General features: G+C 42.6%; 1 protein-coding gene across 1 annotated transcript in view; it reads right to left on the bottom strand.

Moving 5' to 3' along the window:
* LOC141134847 (alpha-2,8-sialyltransferase 8F-like) overlaps nucleotides 1-21,553 on the bottom strand; it is a 61,455-nt gene extending 39,902 nt beyond the window's left edge. Inside the window, exons 1-3 of the mRNA XM_073624280.1 lie at nucleotides 21,269-21,553; nucleotides 11,377-11,457; nucleotides 1,528-1,614 (exon numbers count right to left, since the gene is read on the bottom strand). Of these exons, the coding sequence (XP_073480381.1) occupies nucleotides 1,528-1,614; nucleotides 11,377-11,457; nucleotides 21,269-21,375 (275 nt within the window). The 5' untranslated portion in view covers nucleotides 21,376-21,553. The remainder of the gene's footprint in view (nucleotides 1-1,527; nucleotides 1,615-11,376; nucleotides 11,458-21,268) is intronic.
* Nucleotides 21,554-23,302: the final 1,749 nt, after the last annotated feature.

Raw genomic sequence — 23,302 nt, 5'->3', positions numbered from 1 at the left:
CGGGACGCTTCCCATGGAGGTTGAGGTTTTTTTTAAATATTTCGGGTCCATCGGGCACTGTGATTGAAGATGGATGGACATCGCGGGACACTTTTTTTTTGTTCTTTGTTAATAAAGGAATTGTCAAAAAATATGTATTGTGGTTTTTACTTTTTTACATTTTTTTGGGTGAATGGGTAGGTGTAGGATGTACCCCATACCCATTCACATGGGGGGGGGGCGTGATCTGGGGGCCCCCTTGTTAAAGGGGGCTTCCAGATTCTGATAAGCCCCCTGCCCGCAGACCAACACAACCAATGGCCAGGGTTGTGGGGATGAGGCCCTTGTTCCCATCAACATGGGGACAAGGTGCTTTGGGGGGGGACCCCAAAGCATCCTCCCCATGTTGAGGACAAGTGACCTGGTATGGTTCCTTTTCCTGGCCTACCAGGCTCCCTGCTCGGATAAGGGTCTGGTATGGATTTTGGGTGGGACCCCACGCCATTTTTTTTTGGCATGGAGTTCCCCTAAAATCCATACCAGACCCTAAGGACCTGGTATGGATTTTGGAAGGGACCCCCACGCTGTTTTTTTTTTAAAATTTCGGCTTGGAATTCCCCTTAATATCCATACCAGACCTGAAGGCCTGGTATGGACTTGGGGGGGGGGACCCACGCTGATTTTTTCCTCATTTTTTTTTATCTATATTGCCGGCAGCCGGCAATACATTACAGCCGCGAGCAATTTTAAATGACATTTTTTCAATTAGAAATGTCATTTTGCTGCGGCACAGAAAAACACATGAGAAAGATGTGCCACTTTACAGGGAGACTAAGGAGACCCCCCAAGCACAATATTAAAAGGAATATTTCATTTTTATTCTTTCACTTTAAGCATTATTCAAATCACTGCTCCTGAAAAAACGGCCATTTTAAAAACTTTTATTTTGCATTGATACATGTCCCCTGGGGCAGGACCCGGGTCCCCCATACACTTTTTATGGCAATAACTTGCAAATAAGCCCTTAAAATTAGCACTTTTGATTGTTCACAATTGTGTCCCATAGACTTTAACGGTGTTTGAATGTTCACAGAAATTCTTTGTCTGTTCGCATGTTCTGGTGCGAACTGAACTGGGGGAAGTTCGGCTCATCCCTATTTGTCAGACAAAACAGTGAGAATCTCCCCAATAAGGACATAGACAGCAGTAAAAGTGTCACAAGGGTTCCAACTTTTTCCCACTCTAACCAAACAAATTTAATTTGGTTGGAGTTAAAGCACCAAAGCTTTAAAGTCACTTTGCTCAATTGTTCATCTTCTCCTCAAAGAGACATTCTCTGGCTCAGGATGGACCTCTGCTGATGCAGAGAGTAACACTGGCATGGTGACTTTAGCACTGCACTCTACGTAAATACACTCTGAAAGAAGGGCACAGTGGTGTGACCCATTAAGGGGTGGGTGCATGGTCCCCATTCATCTAAAGTATATCCTCAATCTTCCAGGAAGATTTGTCATAGCGAAAAAAGAAAACATTATAAGGAATACTCACCTAAGTTTATCGTGTTCAGACTCGTTGTATTGCCATGGACAATGCCCCAGTTTATTAACAAGCCTTCTGAAGTCATCAGGTTCAAGTCTATGTAGAAAGACGAAAATAAAAGGAACATGTTACCTCCAAACGACAGCACTTCTAGATTTTAGAGCAGGAGTCTCCCAACTTTCTGAACAAAGGGCCAGCTTATTGTTCTTTAGATTTGAAAGACACCGGACTATGGCCAGCGGGAGCAAAAAAATGCCCCAGCACCAATGGAAGTAAACAATGCCATAGGCTTTGGGGTTAGTGGGAGAAAAAAAATTATATGGTGCCTGGGGTCAGTAGTAGGAGGATCATTGGTGTCTGTGGAAGGAATAGTGCACCATCGTTGATGTCAGTGGGAGAACAGTACCCCATCGTTAGTGTCAGTGGAAGGAATAGTGCCCCATTATTGGTGTCAGTGGGAGAATAGTACCCCATCGTTGGTGTCAGTGGAAAGAATAGTGCCCCATCATTGGTGTTGGGGAGCAATATTACCCCATCATTGATATCAGTGAGAGGAATAATGCCCCATCTTTGGTGTAGGAGGAGTTATGCCCCAGTGTTGGTGTCAGTGGAAGTAATGGAAGGAGTAGTGCCCCAAAGGTTGGATAAAGGCAAGCAAAGAGCCACATCCAGTCTGGGGGGCTGCAGTTTGGAGACAATTGATTTAGAGTTACAGAAAAAAGGGTAAATAATATGAAAAAGCTTATATCATGTCAGGCACACTTTTCTAATATTGTGAAACTCGGACATCTTCAGGTCATTCAAACCAGAAGACTGAGGGCAGTGAGGAGGAGGTGTCGCCATAGTACCCTTCACTTATATGTAATAATGCAGAGAGCAGAGCTAATGTGAATATGCTCTCTGTATTATTACTGAGAACCACCCAGCCTGGAGAAAAAATGAAAAAGAACATGACCCTGTGTGCCTTAGGGCATAGGGGGGTAATGGGTGGTGTTGAACTGGGGACAGGGGTCAACACAGGGTGGTAAGAGAGCCCAGAATGAAGCTTAAAAGTAAATAACTTTTAATATAACTTTTGAAATTGTTCTTCCATATACCCTGTATCTGTTATTTTATCAAATAAAGCTTGAGTAGTTTAGCCAGTAGGGGGAGCTCTCAGTGGCTCATTGTAGAACATGCCCCTCCCTTAAAATGTTGAGATAAGATATAGGCCAGACAGGAAGTGCATTGTTTTCAATGAGTAGACTGATTCACAGATTGTCAATGTGAGAAGGAGCATTGAAGCAGAACCGCTTTACTGCATTGGAAAGTAATGACTAGGGTCTGTGTATCTAAAGAGTAAATATGGCTGCCCATGTGTAACTATATAATGACAAACTATGCATAGAACCACTTTCTTTACCAAATGTTGATGTTGGACAAAGTTTAAAGTACTATGGGAGTATCTCACATGCATTGGTCTACCTCCCTAGCAGTGGCTGATGTTCCAGACTAAACCATTGGGACTCGATATCAAATTGACCTTCTGGGTCCTGGTCTCTGCAGCAACCTACAATATATAATCTGTAGCACACCCTCTGTAGGAGTTGCAGATGAACTTGGATCCCCCACTCCTGCACAGCCAAGCAAACCAAGTTTTCACAAACACCCAGAGTCAGAGAAAAGTCCGTAGCTTTGTTTATGTTATTTATTAGTGGGTCAATAACTTGGATAGGGATGGGATGCCCACTTGGCTTCAACAGCTTCAGGGATACCTTCCTATATACATCTATATACAGTCTCTTCTCCTCTTTCCTCCTGCACACACTTGCTTGCTCCAGCTGAATCACTCTTGAGATGAGGCTCCCAGTCAGATTTAGCCACAGCCCATTACAGGCAGGAACTCGCAGCCCCTTTAAGTGTAATGCAGATATAGTGAAACAGCTCGTAACTTCTCCTCTGTGGCTATTGATCCCAGCACCACATTTTCAGGCACTGCCAACCCACCTGGCTGCAGCTGCCCCTTTCCCCAGCCCTCCTGGTTGCTTCTACAGTCAGTTCACCCGACTGACTCTTCACCAGCCCGCCCCGGTGACTCTCAGGAGATCTCTAGGGAAAGGCCTGAAGACTTAAGCACACCGCTGTCTTCAATAGAGACTGGTTACATGTGGCAGTATCCCCCCTTTGTTAGTCCCTCACAGTGTTGCACTACTCACTATGACCTGTTTTGCTCCTGTGCCTCCAGGAAAGACTTCATCCCGTCTGTTTTGGCAGGATCTTTCCAGCAGCCGAGCCCCGACCCAGGGCAGGACACCCCCCCAGACTAGGGGGCACCTTGAGGGCCACCAACAGCCTCCTCAACACTGTTGCTCCATCTTCCTCTGCCCCTGTTGGCATGTCTCATCAATATTTAAAGGCTCCCAGGCTCCCGGGGATTGGCCAGGGACCTACAAATATGCTGAGCAGCCCCTCCTAGTCTCCACCCACTATCTTCCAGAACATTCTCCAACACTCTAGAAACAGGGAGAGGCATCAGGGAGCTGCTAATCCAGCCCTGACCTCTAATAAACCCTGACCCAATTAAGACTCACCAACTTAAACGTAAATCGGAGTTGGTTTGCCTACACTCACTTCTAGCACACACTAGAGCAGTGATGGCGAACCTTGGCACCCCACATGGTTTGGAACTACACTTCCAATGATGCTCATGCTCTCTGCAGTGTAGTTGAGCATCATGGGAAATGTAGTTTCAAAACATCTGGGGTGACAAGGCTCGCTATCAGTGCACTAGAGGGTGCTAAAAATCACTGTCCAGAGCATCTCAATTGCATTTAAACAACTACAAGATGTGCAGAATAGTGTTGACACATTTCGTGGACAGGATCTGCTTTCTCAGGATTAGTAATCAGTAATTCAAATCTGATACAATTGTGGTCAACTGTCTTTACATATACAGTATACACTCACCGGCCACTTTATTAGGTAAACCTGTTCAATTGCTTGGTAACACAAATTGCTAATCAGCCAATCACATGGCAGCAACTCAATGCATTTAGGCATCTAGACGTGGTAAAGACGACTTGCTGAAGTTCAAACCGAGCATCAGAATGGGGAAGAAAGGGGATTTAAGTGACTTTGAACGTGGCATAGTTGTTGGTGCCAGACAGGCTGGTCTGAGTATTTAAAAAAAACGTTGATCTGCTGGGATTTTCACATACAACCATCTCTCGGGTTTACAGAGAATGGTCCGAAAAAGAGAAAATATCCAGTGAGGGGCAGTTGTGTGGAGGAAAATGCCTTGTTGATGTCTTATAGACCCAAGATCTCTCCATAAAGAGGACCTGTCAAATGCCTATTGCTGTCACAAGGATGTTTTCATTCCTTGTGACAGCAATAAAAGTGATAAAAAAGCAATAGTTTAAAAAAATTACATAAATAAATATATTAATAATTTTTTTAAAAAAAGGAAGTGCCCCGTCCTCCCGTGCTAGTGCGCAAAGGTGAATGTGCACGTTGGTCCCACACACACACAAACAGCAATCGTCCAACACTTCAGGGCACTTCTTTAAGGCAGGGCAAAAGGGGCAGCTGCCCTGGGCCCCATCATTGCTGTGGGGCCCAAAGCAGCTGCCTCATACTTGTCAACTATACCAGTTTAAATTTCCTCCCCCCTTGAAGTAAGGCCGGTGTAAAAATCCCCCTTTATCGGTTCTTGATGTAAAATCCCCCATTACATTGCTTGTGAGGTAAATTCTTCATTACATTGGTGATCAGTGTACATTTCCCTTGACATTGGTGGTAAGTGCAGAATTGCCCCTTACACTGATGGTCAGTGTAAATCTCCCTTTATATTGGTGGTCAGTGTGAAACCACCATCTAACATTGGTGGTCAGTGTAGAAGTGTCACCCTACATTGGTGGTCAGAACAAATCTCCTTGACAATGGTTGTCAGTGTAAATTCCCCATTACATGGAGGTCATGGTATATTCCCCCTTACACTGGTGGTTGGTGTAAATGCTCCTATTAGATTGGTGTCAGTGTAGAAATATCTTTATTTTGGTGGGTGGCGTAAAATCCTCCCGTTACATGGTGGTCAGTGCAAATTCCCTCTTACATTGGTGATCAATGTAAATTCCCCCCCCCTCACATTGGTGGTCATTGTAAATTTCCCATTACATTGGTGGTCAGTGTAGAACCCACCACTACATGCTTGCCAAAGATGTCCAGCTTTGCTCTACATGATTCAGAATTTGCCACAGTGTACTGCCTTCTAACTAATGCCATCCCCCCACCATTGTTACTGATCCCATCAACTCCCCAGCATTGCCACTGATCACAACCCCCCCTCCCCCAGCATTGCCACTGATCTCAGGAGTCCTAGGATCCCTAGGAGTTTTCTGTCTATTGATGGGTCCCCTTACCTCCCCAGTTCATGGTGTGCAGGCAGCGAGATGATGTGCTGTAATCTTTAGCCACCAAGCATTGTGAGCAGTAATAATGTGCACTAACCTCTTGCAACCAATCATTGAGCGGTAAGGATATGCAGTAAACTCTAGCAACCAATTGGTGAGCAGTAATAATAACTTCTAGCAACCAATTAGTGAGTGGTAGGGATGTCCAGTAACCTCTAGCAACCAATCAGTGAGCAGTATTGATGTACAGTAATCTCCAGCAACCAATTAACAAGCAGAAGTCATGTGCTGTAGCCTCTAGCAAATAATCAGTGAGCCATAATGTGCGCTATAACCTCTAGCAGTCAGTCAGTGAGCAGTAATGATACACTGTAAGCTCTGGCAACCAATCGCAATTGCTGCCTGATCTGATTCAGTAAACTGCTATATTTTATATGTCTCAGAGAAGGTGGAGAACGAAAGTGCATGGAAGGGGGGACCGAGAAAATGTTTTCCCAGGGTCCAATCAATATTAAATACGGCCCTACAACACTTGTGAGGTATCACCCCGAACGTCAGATCATGGGCAGCAATTCTAGCACCAGACATCCTCTGTAAATCTAAAGTGGTAACCTGTAAATTGTTTTAAAGCGTCACCTATGGAGAATAAAATTTACATAATTTGCCGCTGTTGCACGGGTGTGCGCAATTTTAAAGCATGATGTGTTTGGCATCTATTTACTCAGCATAGCTTCATCTCTTATATTTTACAAAAAAATTGGTTTATGTATTGTGTTTTTTTGCAATGAAATTTAAAAAAAAGTATTTTTTCCCCAAAAAATTGCATTTGAAAAACCACTGCGCGAATACTGTGTGACATACAAAATTGCAAAATCCACCAATGTATTCTCTAGGGCCTCTGCTTTAAAAAAAAATATATAATGTTTGGGGGTTATAAGTAATTTTCTAGCAAAAAAATACTGATTGTTACTTGTGAACAAAAAGTGCCAAAAAAGGCCCGGACTGGAAGTAGTTAAGGAAATTCGAGATTTGTAATTGCTGAATGATCTTCAGCTATCCGTGATCCTTGGTCCCGAGTATCCTGATTCTGAGCTTCTTGATTAGCCATGACAGACTAGGCTTGTTCTTGGACTTATCTCTGCTTGACTCCTGATTATGACCTCAGCTTGCTGATAAACCACTGATCTCCTGTTTATGACCCCGGCTTGGCTCCAGACCATATCTCTCGTTCCAGCTGCATAGCCTTATCATGGCTTCAAATAAGGTCTCCCATATTGGCTGCTTACCTGTGTATGACCCTGAATTGCCTCCAGACCACATCTCTTATCCCAGTTGCTTACCTGTGTATGACCCCACCTCAACTTCAAGATATTGTCTCTTTTAACTACCTGTGCGTAATTTTGGCAGCTCTTTTTTCCAGACCTTCCCTATGGGCCTTGCCCTGTATCCTCTTACCACGGGCGTATGGTCTGCCAGCTATGGTTTCTTCTGGAGTATCGCTGAGACTCCCGTTTGCTGCCTAGATACCCTCTTGTGGACCAACTCCACAGGCAACTGTTAACCACCTGAATCCCCGGCACCAGTGCTACTTTTTGTTTGGCACAGCTGTCTCTATACCCAGCGGTGTTTGGACCAGAGCCGCATTGGAAGCCCTATCGTCACTTTGGCTTCCAACCAGGTATATGACACATCTACTCATTAAAAAAAATCTACAGCCTCATGATAAAAGGTCTCAAATGCTGTTGGCATAAGTCCTCCATCAGCGCCGCTGCTGCGCACGTGCAGCTTTTGGAACAGGTAATTCTCACTCTTGTGATACTGGTGATCAGGGTCCAACTTAGGGTTGTCACCTTTTCTTCAAGCCAAACCCGAACACTTTAGTGGCCTGGGACACCTTTGGGTACCCTAAGGTGAGTAGTATTGCGGTGTGTTTAGCGTGCTGCAGCAAACAGTGGGTGTGGAAGAATTGCTCTTCCTGACATCAACACCCTGCCCCCCAGTGATGCCGAACTTGCTCACAGATTTGTATGGGACTGTCTTGGTTACTTAGGGAGACACAGCCAAGTCTGAATAATGTGTCCGGGTGTCAGTCCGCCTAAAACCCGGACACACAATTCAAAACCCGGACTGTCCGGGTGAATCCCAGACAGGTGGCAACCCTAGTCCAACTGCTGCGGCATCCCAGAAACTAGCCAGGATGGGAATGTAAACTGAGATAGGAATATTTCAGCCAGGCTTCAGGGGACAGAAAAATGTATGGCATCTACAGTAATATTTTTAACCCCTTCAATACCGGGCACTTTTACCCCCTTCCTGCCCAGGCCAATTTTCAGCTTTCAACGCTGTCACGCTTTGAATGACAATTGCGCGGTCACGCAACACTGTACACATATGACATTTTTAGTATTTTTTTCACACAAATAGAGCTTTCATTTGGTGGTTTTTTTTTCATCACTGTTTTTTTTTTTTTTTTTTGCTAAATAAACAAAAAAGACTGGAAATTTTAGAAAACAAATGCATTTCTTGCTTTCTTTTTTTTTTTGCAAATAAATGTTCATTCTTAAAGCGGAGTTCCAGGCTTTTTTCAGTTTATTAAAAGTCAGCAGCTACAAAAAGTATAGCTGCTGACTTTTAATAAACAGCCACTTACCTGTCCCATGGTCCAGCGATGCGGGCGCCCGAAGCCTCGCTCCTCTCCTCCGCCTCTCCGTGGCGCCGTTATTGGAACTGTGGGCCATGACAGCTTGTGACTTCACGGCCAGGCGCGCACTGCACATGTGCGAGTTGCACTGCGCTCTCCGAGTGGACAGGCAATCTTCTGGTACCTGTGTGTCCCAGAAGATTGCCGAGAGGGAGAGGAGGAGTCGCCTAGGTGGCCTGAAGGCAGAACGAGGAAGTGGGACAGGGAGTCCCTCTCTAAAGTAAGTCCCTCCCCCTAAAAGTGACATGCCAAATGTGGCATGTAAGGGGCAAGGAGTACTTAAAGCGGAAGTTCCACTTTTGGGTGGAACTCCACTTTAATAAATTTAGGCCAAACTCATTTCTTGAGGCTCAGTACAAATATCCCCCCATATGACCCCTTTTTGGAAAGTAGACAGTCCAAGGTATTTAGTAAGAGGCATGGCGAGTTTAGGGAAGTTGTACATTTTTGTCACAATTTTTTGAAAACAGAAGAAATTTAAAATAAAATGTTAATTTTTTTACATACTGTCACCAGTGCAGTACAGCATCATCATATAACTGGTGTGGCGATGATCAGGGACACTGACTGGTGATAGTATGTAAAAAAACAATAACACAAACTTTTTTTTTTATAATTTAAATTTTTCTAAATTTATTTATTTTTTTAAAATGATATTTAGTTTACATACAGTGACCAGAGCAATACAGTGTTACCAGTGTACAGCGTGACCTTGCCCGTGGGTCCCGCAGACTTGATGCCCGCCGGTGTCCCGCGATCGTGTCAAGGAGCGGCAAACCTGTAAACAAGGCATTTCGCCGTTCTGCCTAGTGACATGACAGAGATCTACTGCTCCCTGTCATCGGGAGCAGTGATCGCTGTCATGTCCTAGGTAGCACACCCCCCCACAGTTAAAATCACTCCCTAGGACATACTTAACCCCTTGATCGCCCCCTAGTGTTTAACCCCTTCCCTACCAGTGTCATTTACACAGTAATCAGTGCATTTTTACAGCACTGATCGCTCTATAAATGACACTGGTCCCAAAATATTGTCAAAAGTGTCCGATGTGTCCACCATAATGTCGCAGTCATGATAAAAATCGCAGATCGCTGCCATTACTGATAAAAAAAAAAATTACTAATAAAAATTCCATAAATCTATCCCCTATTTTGTAGATGCTATAACGTTTGCTCAAACCAATCAATATACGCTTATTGCGATTTTTTAAAAATATGTAGAAGAATACATATCAGCCTAAACTGAGGAAAAATTTGTTTTTTTATATATTTTTGGGGGAAGTGGGCCGAACCTCCCGGCCCGCTTCCTGATTGGTCAGGAGGAGAAGCAGGAAGACATTAGCAAATATTAATTTGCTAATGTCACACAACTGGGTGGGCTCGGGGCGCATTGCTCTGTCCACCATTATTTTTAACCTAATTAGATCCTCAGGCTCTAATCATGTGCTTCAAAAAAAAAAGAAAAAAACATTAAAATCCATGCGTCCGGCACCCTGCATGTAGATTAGGGGCCGGGTGCATGGATTAGGGGGGTGGCGCCCCTGTGCCCCGTATGGATGGGCTGCTACTAATGAAAACAGCGTGTTTTTTAAACCCATGGTGTGGTGCACAAAAATTAACTGACAATTGCGCGGTCGTGCGACGTGGCTCCCAAACAAAGTTGATGTCCTTTTTTTCCCACAAATAGAGCTTTCTTTTGGTGGTATTTGATTACCTCTACGGTTTTTATTTTTTGCGCTTTAAACAAAAAAATAGCGTCAATTTTGAAAAAAAAAACGCATTCTTTTTTACTTTTTGCTATAATAAATATCCCCAAAAAATAATTTAAAAATTTTTTTTTTCCTCAGTTTAGGCCGATACGTATTCTTCCACATATTTTTGGTTAAAAAAAATCGCAATAAGCGTTTATTGATTGGTTTGCGCAAAAGTTATAGCGTTTACAAAATAGGGGATAGTTTTATAGCATTTTTATTAATAATTTTTTTTTTTACTAGTAATGGCGGCGATCATCGATTTTTATCGGGACTGCGACATTATGGTGGACACATCGGACATTTTTGACACATTTTTGGGACCATTGGCATTAATACAGCAATCAGTGCTATAAAAATGCACCGATTACTGTGCAAATGACACTGGCAGGGAAGGGGTTACCACTAGGGGGAGGGGTTAAGTCAGTACTAGGGAGTGTTTTCTAACTGTAGGGGGGATGGCCTAGCTGTGACACGTCACTGATCTCTGCTCCTGATGACAGGGAGCAGAGATCAGTGACACTGTCACTAGGCAGAAAGGGGAGATGCTGTTTATATCAGCATCTCCCCGTTCGTCCTCTCCGTGAGGCGATCGCTGGTATCCCCGCGGCGATCGAGTCCGCGGGACCCGCGACCTGACTCACGGAGCTCCCGGGCGGCGCGCGCCCCGCCGGCGCCATGCACGCAATGGCACCGCGGAAAATTCAATGGGACTTACCCGTACGCCCATATGCCCAGCCGTGCCATTCTGCCGACGTACATAGGCGTGCGCCGGTCGGGAAGTGGTTAAGTACCAAAGTGTATAAAAAAAGTGCAATTAGGATGTGTTATGAAGGACCCTTCCCTAACCCCCTAAGGGGGGGGGTAAGGCACACTCAGGTCAACCTAGCCAAAAGGCCGAGCAGGGATATTGACAGAAATAAGAGCCTAATAGGGGCTCTAACCATTCCCTTACTTCCGCTATACTGATGTAAACTAAGTGATATAATTATTTTAGAAGTGACTTCAATACTTACGATTTTAATGACTCTGTTAAAGTGATGTTTCTCACTTTCTCGCAGTCAGAAATCGAGGCTTTTACAAAACGCGCTCTCCTCCTGAAAGGGTTAAAAAAAAAAGAAGAAACCCTAAGTTGTAATAATTGAAGTTTATGGAAAACACTTTTTTTTTTTAGGATAGAGTAAAGGATGGTTGAATGGTTATTTTTTGGTCTTTGTGTACCATTAGGGAACTCTACACACGAGCTGATTTTCCGTCAGAAAAATCTTGGATGGTTTTTCCGACGGAATTCCGCTAATGCTTGTCTTGCATACACACGGTCACACAAAAGTTCTCTGAACTTTCGACCGTCAAGAACGCATTGACGTACAACACTACGACGAGCCGAGAAAATGAAGTTCAATGCTTCCGAGCATGCGTCGAATTGTTTCCGAGCATGCGTAGGAATTTTGCTAGTCGACAAGCAACAGAATTTTTTCCGACCGAAAAATTGAGAACATGCTCTCAATCTTTTGCTGGCTGGAATTTAGCCAGCAAAAGTCCAATGGAGCATACACACGGTCGCATTTTCCGACCAAAAGCTCTCATCGGTCTTTTGCTGGCCGAATTTCCGATCCGGTTCCGGTCGGAATTTCCGACAACAAATGTGCGATGTGAGCTTGTTGTCGGAAATTCCGACCGTGTGTAGGCTCGGACATTTGTTTTCGGAATTTCCTTACACTTGTGGTCATTTGGAAGAATTAGCCACTTACAGAAAGCTAAAAAGATTAATGGTGTCAGTGGGAACTTATCTGAGAGGTAGAAATTGCTCATCTCTCAAGCAATCTCTTACCACCTCTGGAGGAACCGTAGGGTTCCATGGGTCCTGGTTGAGGAAGAATGCTCCTTACACTTTTATAGATGGCTAAAACGATCAATGGTGTCAGTGGGAACTTATCTGAGAGGTAGAAATTGCTCATCTTTCAAGGAACCCCTTGCAACCTCTGGAGGAACTCTAGGCTTCCATGGAACTTGGTTAAAGAAGAATGCTACTTACACTCTTATTGAGTGCTAAAAAGATCAATGATGTCAGTGGGAACTTATCTGGGTGTATCTACTGGTGTAAAAGCTGAATTCTACAATCAGACTGTTATCTCTTGCGTAAAGCAGAAGCATTCATACCTCAAGTGATTTCCTTTCCTTATGGTTTTATAGATACTTTGTCAACTTTGTTAAAGTAGCTGCAGTCCCTAACAGCATGACATAGGTTGACACTTTTTATGATTGTCATGTTTTTTCATCATGATTTTTATTGCTTAAAACCTTTTTTTTTGGTCACTTTGTTAACATACAAACATTGAAAGGTGATGCCAGAAAAACATCAAAGTAGTCCAGTCTTTATCAACCTTTTCAACACAGAGGAACCCTTGAAATAACTTTCCAGTCTCAGGGAGCCCATGCTAAAAATGACTATATCTACATCTCATGATACATTAGTGCGATGGTCAGTGAGAAGAATGCTCCTTACACTTGTGGTCATTTGGAAGAATTAGCCACTTGCAGAAAGCTAAAAAGATTAATGGTGTCAGTGGAAACTTACTGTATCTGAGAGGTAGAAATTGCTCATCTCTCAAGCAATCTCTTGCAACCTCTGGAGGAACCGTAGGGTTCCATGGGTCCTGGTTGAGGAAGAATGCTCCTTACACTCTTAGAGATGGCTAAAAAGATCAATGGTGTTAGTGGGAGCTTATCTGAGAGGCAGACATTGCTCATCTCTCAAGGAACCCCTTGCAACCTGTGGAGGAACCCTAAGTTTCCATGGAACCTGGTTGAGGAAGAATGCTCCTTTCACTCTTATAGGTGGCTAAAAAGATCAATGGTGTCAGTGGGAACTTATCTGAGAGGTAGAAATTGCTCATCTTTCAAGGAACCCCTTGCAACCTCTGGAGGAACCCTAGGCTTCCATGAAACCTGGTTAAAGAAGAATGCTACTTACACTCTTATTGAGTGCTAAAAAGATCAATGATGTCAGTGGGAACTTATCTGAGAGGCAGAAATTGATCATCACTCAAGGAACCCCTAGCAACCTCTGGAGGAACCCTAGGGTTCCATAGGACCTGGTTAAAGAAGAATGCTACTTATACTCTTATTGAGTGCTATCAGACTGTTATCTCTTGCATAAAGCAGAAGCATTCATACCTCAAATGATTTCCTTTCCTTATGGTTTTATAGATACTTTGTCAACTTTGTTAAAGTAGGTGCAGTCCCTAACAGAATGACATAGGTTGACACTTTGTATTATGAATGATCGTCATGTTTTTTCGTCATGATTTTTATTGCTTAACCTCTTGACATTCGCGCTATAGCCGAATGATGGCCACAGCGCGGACCTGAATTTCCGGGAGGCTGTCATATAATGGCCTCCCCTGTGCACACACCCTGCTTTTTTTCTCCTCACGCTGACAGCGTGAGGAGAAAAAAAAGCCGACCACCGGCTCATCTACAAGGGACATTGGTCCCGAAGAGGAAGAGGCAATTATGCCTCACCTGTGCCACCTGTCAATGCCACCTGACAGTGCCCACAGTGCCCACCAGTGCCACCTATCCATGCCCATGAATGCCACCTATCAATGCCCACAAGTGCCATCTATCAATGCCCACAAGTGTCACCTATCTATGCCCACCAGTGGTGCCAATCAGAGCTACCTAGCAGTGCTGCCTATCAGTGTAACCGATCAGTGCCCATTATTGCCACCCATCAGTGCCCATCACTGCCACCTATCGGTGCCCATCAGTGCCGCCTCATCAGCGTACATCAATGAAGGAGAAAAATTACCTGTTTTAAATTTTATAACAAAATATAAAAAAAAAAAAAAAAAAATTATTTTTTAAATTCGGTCTTTTTACATTTTTTAACAAAAAATAAAATCCGCAAAGGTGATCAAATACCACCAAAAGAAAGCTCTATTTGTGGGAAAAAAAATGATAAAAATTTCATTTGGGTACAGTATTGTATGACCGCGCAATTGTCATTCAAAGTGCATCAGTGCTGAAAGCTGAAAATTGGTCTGGATAGGGGGGGGTTTAAGTGCCCAGTAAGCAAGTGGTTAAAACCTTTTTTTTTTGTCACTTTGTTAACATACAAACATGGAAAGGTGATGGCCAAAAAACGTCAAAGTAGTCCAATCTTTGTCATCCTTTTCAACACAGAGGAAACCTTGAAATAACTGTCCAGTCTCAGGGAGCCCATGCTAAAAATGACTATATCTACATCTCATGATACATTAGTGCGATGGTCAGTGAGAAGAATGCTCCTTACACTTGTGGTCATTTGGAAGAATTAGCCACTTACAGAAAGCTAAAAAGATTAATGGTGTCAGTGGGAACTTATCTGAGAGGTAGAAATTGCTCATCTCTCAAGCAATCTCTTAGGACCTCTGGAGGAACCTAGGGTTCCTTGGGTCCTGGTTGAGGAAGAATGCTCCTTACACTCTTATAGATGGCTAAAACGATCAATGGTGTCAGTGGGAACTTATCTGAGAGGTAGAAATTGCTCATCTTTCAAGGAACCCCTAGGGACCTCTGGAGGAACTCTAGGCTTCTATGGAACTTGGTTAAAGAAGAATGCTACTTACACTCTTATTGAGTGCTAAAAAGATCAATGATGTCAGTGGGAACTTATCTGGGTGTATCTACTGGTGTAAAAGCTGAATTCTACAATCAGACTGTTATCTCTTGCGTAAAGCAGAAGCATTCATACCTCAAGTGATTTCCTTTCCTTATGGTTTTATAGATACTTTGTCAACTTTGTTAAAGTAGCTGCAGTCCCTAACAGAATGACATAAGTTGACACTTTTTATTATGAATGATCGTCTTGTTTTTTCGTCATGATTTTTATTGCTTAAAACCTTTTTTTTTGTCACTTTGTTAACATACAAACATGGAAAGGTGATGGCAGAAAAACGTCAAAGTAGTCTAGTCTTTCTCAACCTTTTCAACACAGAGGAACCCTTGAAATAACTTTCCAGTCTCAGGGAGCCCATGCTAAAAATGACGACGGAATATGTGCGATCGGAGCTTGTTGTCGGAAATTCCAACCGTGTGTGGGCTTCATCGGACTATTTCCATCGGAATTTCCGACACACAAAGTTTGAGAGCATGCTATAAACTTTTCCGACAACAAAATCTGATCCTTTAAATTCCGATCGTGTGTAGACAAATCCGACAGACAAAGTGCCACGCATGCTCAGAATAAATTAAGAGACGAAAGCTATTGGCTATTGCCCCATTTATAGTCCCGATGTACGTGTTTTACTTCACCGTGTTCAGAACGATTGGATTTTCCGACAACTTTGTGTGACCGTGTGTATGCAAGACAAGTTTGAGCCAACATCCGTCAGAAAAAATCCATGGATTTTGTTGTTGGAATGTCCTATCAATGTCCGACCGTGTGTACGGGGCATTAGAGATGGCTAAAAAGATCAATGGTGTCAGTGGAAGCTTATCTGAGAGGTAGAAATTCCTCATCTTTCAAGGAACCCCTTGCAACCTCTGGAGGAACCCTAGGATTCCATAGGACCTGGTTAAAGAAGAATGCTACTTACACTCTTATTGAGTGCTAAAAAGATCAATAATGTCAGTGGGAATTTATCTGAGAGGCAGAAATTGCTCACCACTCAAGGAACCCCTAGCAACCTTTGGAGGAACCCTAGGATTCCATAGGACCTGGTTAAAGAAGACTGCTACTTACACTCTTATTGAGTTCTAAAAAGATCAATGATGTCAGTGGGAACTTATCTGGGTGTATCTACTGGTGTAAAAGCTGAATTCTACAATCAGACTGTTATCTCTTGCGTAAAGCAGAGGCATTCCTACGTCAAATAATTTCCTTTCCTTTTGGATTTATAGATACTTTGTCAACTTTGATAAAGTAGCTGCAGTCCCTAACAGAATGACATAGGTTGACACTTTTTATTATGAATGATTGTCATGTTTTTTCGTCATGATTTTTATTGCTTAAAACCTTTTTTTTTTTCACTTTGTTAACATACAAACATGAAAAGGTGATGACAGAAAAACGTCAAAGTAGTCCAGTCTTTCTCAACCTTTTCAACACAGAGGAACCCTTGAAATGACTTTCCAGTCTCAGGGAGCCCATGCTAAAAATGACTATATCTATATCTCATGATACATTAGTGCGATGGTCAGTGAGAAGATTGTTCCTTACACTTGTGGTCATTTGGAAGAATTAGCCACTTACAGAAAGCTAAAAAGATTGATGGTGTCAGTGGGAACTTATCTGAGAGGTAGAAATTGCTCATCTCTCAAGCAATCTCTTTTGACCTCTGGAGGAACCGTAGTGTTCCATGGGTCCTGGTTGAGGAAGAATGCTCCTTACACTCTTATAGATGGCTAAAAAGATCAATGGTGTCAGTGGGAGCTTATCTGAGAGGTAGATATTGCTCATCTTTCAAGGAACCCCTTGCAACCTCTGGAGGAACCCTAAGCTTCCATGGAACCTGGTTAAATAAGAATGCTACTTACACTCTAATTGAGTGCTAAAAGGATCAATGATGTCAGTGGGAATTTATCTGAGAGGCAGAAATTGCTCACCACTCAAGGAACCCCTAGGAACCTTTGGAGGAACCCTAGGATTCCATAGGACCTGGTTAAAGAAGACTACTACTTACACTCTTATTGAGTGCTAAAAAAGATCAATGATGTCAGTGGGAACTTATCTGGATGTATCTACTGGTGTAAAAGCTGAATTCTACAATCAGACTGTTATCTCTTGCGAAAAGCAGAAGCATTCCTACGTCAAATAATTTCATTTCTTTATGGATTTATAGATACTTTGTCAACTTTGATAAAGTAGGTGCAGTCCCTAACAGAATGACATAGGTTTACACTTTTTATTATGAATAATCGTCTTGTTTTTTCGTCATGATTTTTATTGCTTAAAACCTTTTTTTTTTTTCACTTTGTTAACATACAAACATGAAAAGGTGATGACAGAAAAACGTCAAAGTAGTCCAGTCTTTCTCAACCTTTTCAACACAGAGGAACCCTTGAAATAACTTTCCAGTCTCAGGGAACCCATGCTAAAAATGACCATATCTACATCTCATGATACATTAGTGCGGTGGTCAGTGAGAAGAATGCTCCTTACACTTCTGGTCATTTGGAAGAATTAGCCACTTACAGAAAGCTAAAAAGATTAATGGTGTCAGTGGAAACTTATCTGAGAGGTAGAAATTTCTCATCTCTCACGCAATCTCTTGCGACCTCTGGAGGAACCGTAGGGTTCCATGGGTCCTGGTTGAGGAAGAATGCTCCTTACACTCTTAGAGATGGCTAAAAAGATCAATGGAGTCAGTGGGAGCTTATCTGAGAGGCAGACATTGCTCATCTCTCAAGGAACCCCTTGCAACCTGTGGAGGAACCCTAGGTTTCCATGGAATCTGGTTGAGGAAGAATGCTCCTTTCACTCTTATAGATGGCTAAAAAGATCAATGGTGTCAGTGGGAACTTATGTGAGAGGTAGAAATTGCTCACCTTTCAAGGAACCCCTAGCAACCTTTGGAGGAACCCTAGGCTTCCATAGGACCTGGTTAAAGAAGAATGCTACTTACACTCTTACTGTATTGAGTGCTAAAAAGATCAATGATGTCGGTGGGAACTTATCTGGGTGTACTCACTTTTGTTGCCAGCAGTTTAGACATTAATGGCTGTGTGTTGAGTTATTTTGAGGGGACAGCAAATTTACACTGTTATACAAGCTGTACACTCACCACTCTAAACCACTTACCGACCGGCCACTGTATATATACGTCATTTTTTTGAAGATGGATATCTCGGTAACAGCAGCAGCTGCTGCCACAACCGAGGTATCCATCTTTAGGGCCGGCGGTTCTGTACACGATAATGGTGGTCTCTGCAGCGGGTTCGCCGTGAGATCACCGTTATTGGCGGTGGGAGAGGTGCCACCCCCCTCCCGCCGCTCTTCCGCTCCCTCCGCCGCTTACTGGAGCCGTCGATGGCGGCGGAGGCGATCGGGTCATTTCCCTTCCTCAGTATGGAGACGAGTGAGGCTAAGATGGCACCCACCCGTCTCCATACCATAGGAAGGCCGGAGCGACGTCATTACGTCAGCTCCGCCCACTTCTCTTAAAGGCACATTTTTTTCTTGTGTCATTTTTTTAAACGACTTTTTTTTTTTTTTTTTTGCATTAAAGTCTAAATATGAGATCTGAGGTCTTTTTGACCCCAGATCTCATATTTAAGAGGACCTGTCATGCTTTTTTCTATTACAAGGGATGTTTACATTCCTTGTAATAGGAATAAAAGTGTTCCAAATTTTTTTTTCTAAAAAACAGTGAAAAAATAAATACAATAAAATAAAATAAATAATAAAAAAAAACATTTTTTTAAAGCGCCCTGTCCCGACGAGCTCGCGCGCAGAAGCGAACGCATACGTGAGTAGCGCCCGCATATGAAAACGGTGGTCGAACCACACATGTAAGGTGTCGCCGCGACCGGTAGAGTGAGAGCAATAATTCTAGCCCTAGACCTCCTCTGTAACGCAAAACATGCAATCTGTAGAATTTTTTAAACGTCGCCTATGGAGATTTTTAAGGGTAAAAGTTTAACGCCATTCCACGAGCGGGCGCAATTTTGAAGCGTGACATGTTGGGTATCAATTTACTTGGCGTAACATTATATTTCACAATATAAAAAAAATTGGGCTAACTTTACTGTTGTCTTATTTTTTTTATTCAAAAAAGTGATTTTTTTCCAAAAAAAGTGCGCTTATAAGACCGCTGCGCAAATACGGTGCAAAAAAAAGTATTGCAATGACCGCTATTTTATTCTCTAGGGTGTTAGAAAAAAACAATATATAATGTTTGGGGGTTCTAAGTCATTTTCTAGCAAAAAAAAACCTGTTTTAAACATGTAAACACCTAAAATCCAAAACGAGGCTGGTCTTTAAGTGGGTAAATTGTAGCAAAGTGTAATTTCTTCGGTGTTGTCACATGAAAAGATAGAATAAAATATTTACACATGAAAAGATAGAATAAAATATTTACACATGAAAAGATAGAATAAAATATTTACAAAAATGTGGGGGGTGTACTCACTTTTGTGAGATACTGTATGAACGGCATAAGGTATTATTCTTTGATCAATAAAAAGAGTACATGGAAAAATATCTCTACTTGTTGTGCCAGCCACATTTTAAATATTTTTTAACAAATGTTCACCCATGTCATTACAGAATTAGTCTTCCCACAACGGAAATTTCAGTGGATAGTGGTGGGCTAAATCACTTCTCAACTGTTGGTATCTCTAGAGAGAGTCTAGCTGTGAGGTTTCCTAGCTAGGGATTGTTACTGTGAATCTCTTTGCTGGAACTGGAATAGATAAGTAATGGGGATGAGCCAAACTGAAAGTTTTAATTTACCCTGAATTTCAGTGAAAATTGGGAGAAATTGTCATTTGTCGAAATATGTTGAAGTCAATGAGAAAATGGAAATTAAGGTGGGTTTTTGGTAGTTTTAAAGGGTGCAGTGGGCTTTAAATGACTCCTGAGAGTTACAGAGGCTCCTTTCTATTAACTGTTTTCTGACCATATACTGTATATATATATGGTGACAAGGTACCTCTCCTGCGCAGGATCACTTACCTAGTACGTGATCCGGCACCTCCGGGTCTGGGGCGCACACGCGCGTCGCTGGCAACAGGCTCCCACTGTGACTGGACACAGCAGGAGCCAATCAGGGGGTCCAGGGGACTCGATGTCCGCCTGGACCCACCGATCGTTCTGAATACACCAAGATGGCGATCTGCCTATGTGAACAAGGCAGACTACTGTTCTGTCAGTAGGGAAGGTATTGATCCTGTGTTTCTGCAAAGCAGAAACTCGGATCTCTGCCTTCCCATAGTACAAGCACCTCCCCCACACAGTACACAAGCACAGGTTAGGCACACATCTAACCCTTTAATCACCCCTGATGTTAACCCCTTCCCTGCCAGTGTCATTAGTACAGTGATAGTGCATATTTTTAGCACTGATCCCTGATTTGGTATCAATGGTCCCTAAAAAAGTGTCAAAAGTGTCACTTAGTGTCTGATTTGTCCACTGCAATGTCACAGTCCCGCTATAAGTCACTGATCTCCGCCATTACTAGTAAAATAAAAAAAATTAAAACATTCCATAAATATATCCCATAGTTTGTAGACGCTATAACTTTTGCGCAAACCAATCAATATACACTTATTCCCTTTTTTTTCCCAAAAAAATATGTAGCAGAATACATATTGGCCTAAATTGATGAAGAAATTAGATTTTTTAAATTTTTTTTTATTGGCTGTGTCTTATAGCAGAAAGTAAAAAATATTGCTTTTTTTTTTTTTCAAAATTGTCTGTCTTTTTTTGTTTATAACGCAAAAAAGAAAAACCGTAGCGGTGATCAAATACCACAAAAAGAAAGCTCTGTTTGTGGTAAAAAAAGGACATAAATTTTATTTGGGTGCATCATCGCACGACCGCGCAATTGTCAATCAAAGCCGTAAAGCAAAAAATGGCCTGGTCATGAAGGGGTGTAAACCCCTGAAGTGGATAATCTTATGCCAAAAAAAAAGGCCCCTCATTAGCCTAATTTTTTTTTTTTTTTTTTATTGCACACAAAAAAAAAGACCGAAAAAAGATAAACTATTAAAGCAACAGTACATATCATATGCATACACACAAGAAAGAGAGAGGAAAAAAAAACCTCTAAATAACACTCACTTCTAATTTGTGAAATTTTGCCTAAGAAGCTCAATGAATGATGTCAGATTAAGGTAGGTATACCCTAGAAAATCCTAAAAATCAGGTTGGCTTTCCTTCTTCAAAGAAGTTAAATGCACACAAGCAGTAAAAACCCTTACCAAAAGTCGATGGTCATCCTCCTCTGCAGACAGGTGTAGAAGCCGTGGATAGCCAGCACTGTGAAAAGGAAAAGGCGCCATCTACGCAGCATACTGTTCAAATGCATATCCTCGCAAGTCCAGATCGTCTCTAAAGCCCTTGACCGGAAATATTCCTTCCCAGAGAGGACATGGCCAGGTATTGGAATCTTACAGGTAGACTTGAGATCAGGCTTGACCTGGTTGAGACAAGGAATGATCTTGATTCACTGGACTGTCAGGAGGTGTGCCAAGAGTCGGGATCCCAAGTAGAGCAGTGCCAGGAGGGAGGTGAAAGATCGCTGCGTACTTCATTTATGAGCAGAATATACTGCAATATTAGATTCGGGTCAGACGCTTCTAAAGAGATAGGATATATACACACACACAGGATAAGGAAAGGATTTCCAACACTAAGAGCGACATTGTAGGAAAAAACAGGCAATGCGATTTATATAAAGATGCATAGCGAGCCCTTTCTCCCTTCCGTTTCTCATTTCCCCTTTACCTGATTCTTTTTCAATTCTTTATGTATCTTTTGATCTATCTTGTTCCGTTTTTCTATGCTGATCCCTTTACCTGTCCTGTTCCCTTCCTCTATACTGTCCCCTTCTTCTATTCTTTTCCCTTCCCCTATGCTGTTCCCTTTCTGTATTTGGTTTTCTATACCATTCACTTTTCTATGGTTTTCCGCGTTTCCTATCATATTCTCTTACCTATGGGTTTTCTATCTTTCTTTTATGTTTCCTTTCTTTATCCTGTTCCCTTTCCTTATTCTGTTCTTCTCCTTGTTTCCTTTAACTATACCATTCCCATTTTTCTTTTCCATGATTTATCTTGATCCCTTTCTCAGTCTTGATCCCTTTACCTGTCCTGTTCCCTTCCCCTATGTTTTTTCCATTTTCTAACCTGTTCGCTTTCCCAGGGTTGTTCCCATTTTCCATCCTGATCTCTTTTCCTACGTTTTTCACATTTTCTAACCTGTCCCTTTCCCTATGCTGTTTCCGTTTTCCTAGCCTAGCTCTGAGGAAGGGGGTGCGCCCCTGAAACGCGTTAGCTGTACCCCGTGTTCTGTGCATGTCCATGCATTGTTTTTATGGCCTTTTGTCAGTTGCATTTTGTGAGTACCCACTTTTATATAAAACATTTTTATTATTAAATTATCTTTGGTAATGCACTAGGTGTGTGCGCCTTCCATTTCTGATTTTCTTGTGTTTCCATTTTCTTCCCTGTTCCCTTCCTCATGTTGTTCCAGTTTTATATTTTGTTTTCCTATGGTTTTTCCAATTTCCTATCCTGTTACCTTTCCCTATGCTGTTCTTTCACCCTAATCCTGTTCCCGTTCCCTTTTCCTTGCTTTGGGCACTGGTCCAAATCATTTGGTGGAGGGGGGATTATGGTGTGGGGGTTGTCTTTCAGGGGTTGGGCTTGGCCCCTTAGTTCCAGTGAAGGGAACGCTTAAGGCAGGGGTCTCCAAACTACGGCCTTCCAGTTGTTCAGGAACTACAAGTTTTTCAATGTCTCATGGAATGTGTAGTTCCACAACAGCTGGAGGGCCGTAGTTTGGAGATCCCTGGCTTAAGGTGTCAGCATACCAAGACATTTTGGACAATTTCATGCTCCCAACTTTGTGGGAACAGTTTGGGGATGGCCCCTTCCTGTTCCAACATGACTGAGCACCACTGCATAAAGCAAGGTCCATAAAGACATGGATAAGCGAGTTTGGGGTGGAGGAACTTGACTGGCCTGCACAGAGTCTTGACCTCAACCCGATAGGACATCTTTGGGATGAATTAGAGCGGAGACTGCGAGCCAGGCCTTCTCTCCAATGTCAGTGCCTGACCTCACAAATGGTTTTCTGGAAGAATGGTCAAACATTCCCATAGACACACTCCTAAACCTTGTGAACACCCTTCCCAGAAGAGTTGAAGATGTTATAGCTGTAAAGGGTTGGCCAACTCAATATTGAACCCTACATAACTAAGACTGGGATGCCATTAAAGTTCATGAGTTTGT

Source organism: Aquarana catesbeiana, linkage group LG03 (assembly GCF_042186555.1).
Source record: "Aquarana catesbeiana isolate 2022-GZ linkage group LG03, ASM4218655v1, whole genome shotgun sequence".
NCBI classification, from domain to species: domain Eukaryota; kingdom Metazoa; phylum Chordata; class Amphibia; order Anura; family Ranidae; genus Aquarana; species Aquarana catesbeiana.
The sequence above is the reverse complement of the archived record's forward strand: the minus strand, read 5'-3'. Positions and strand labels throughout refer to the sequence as shown.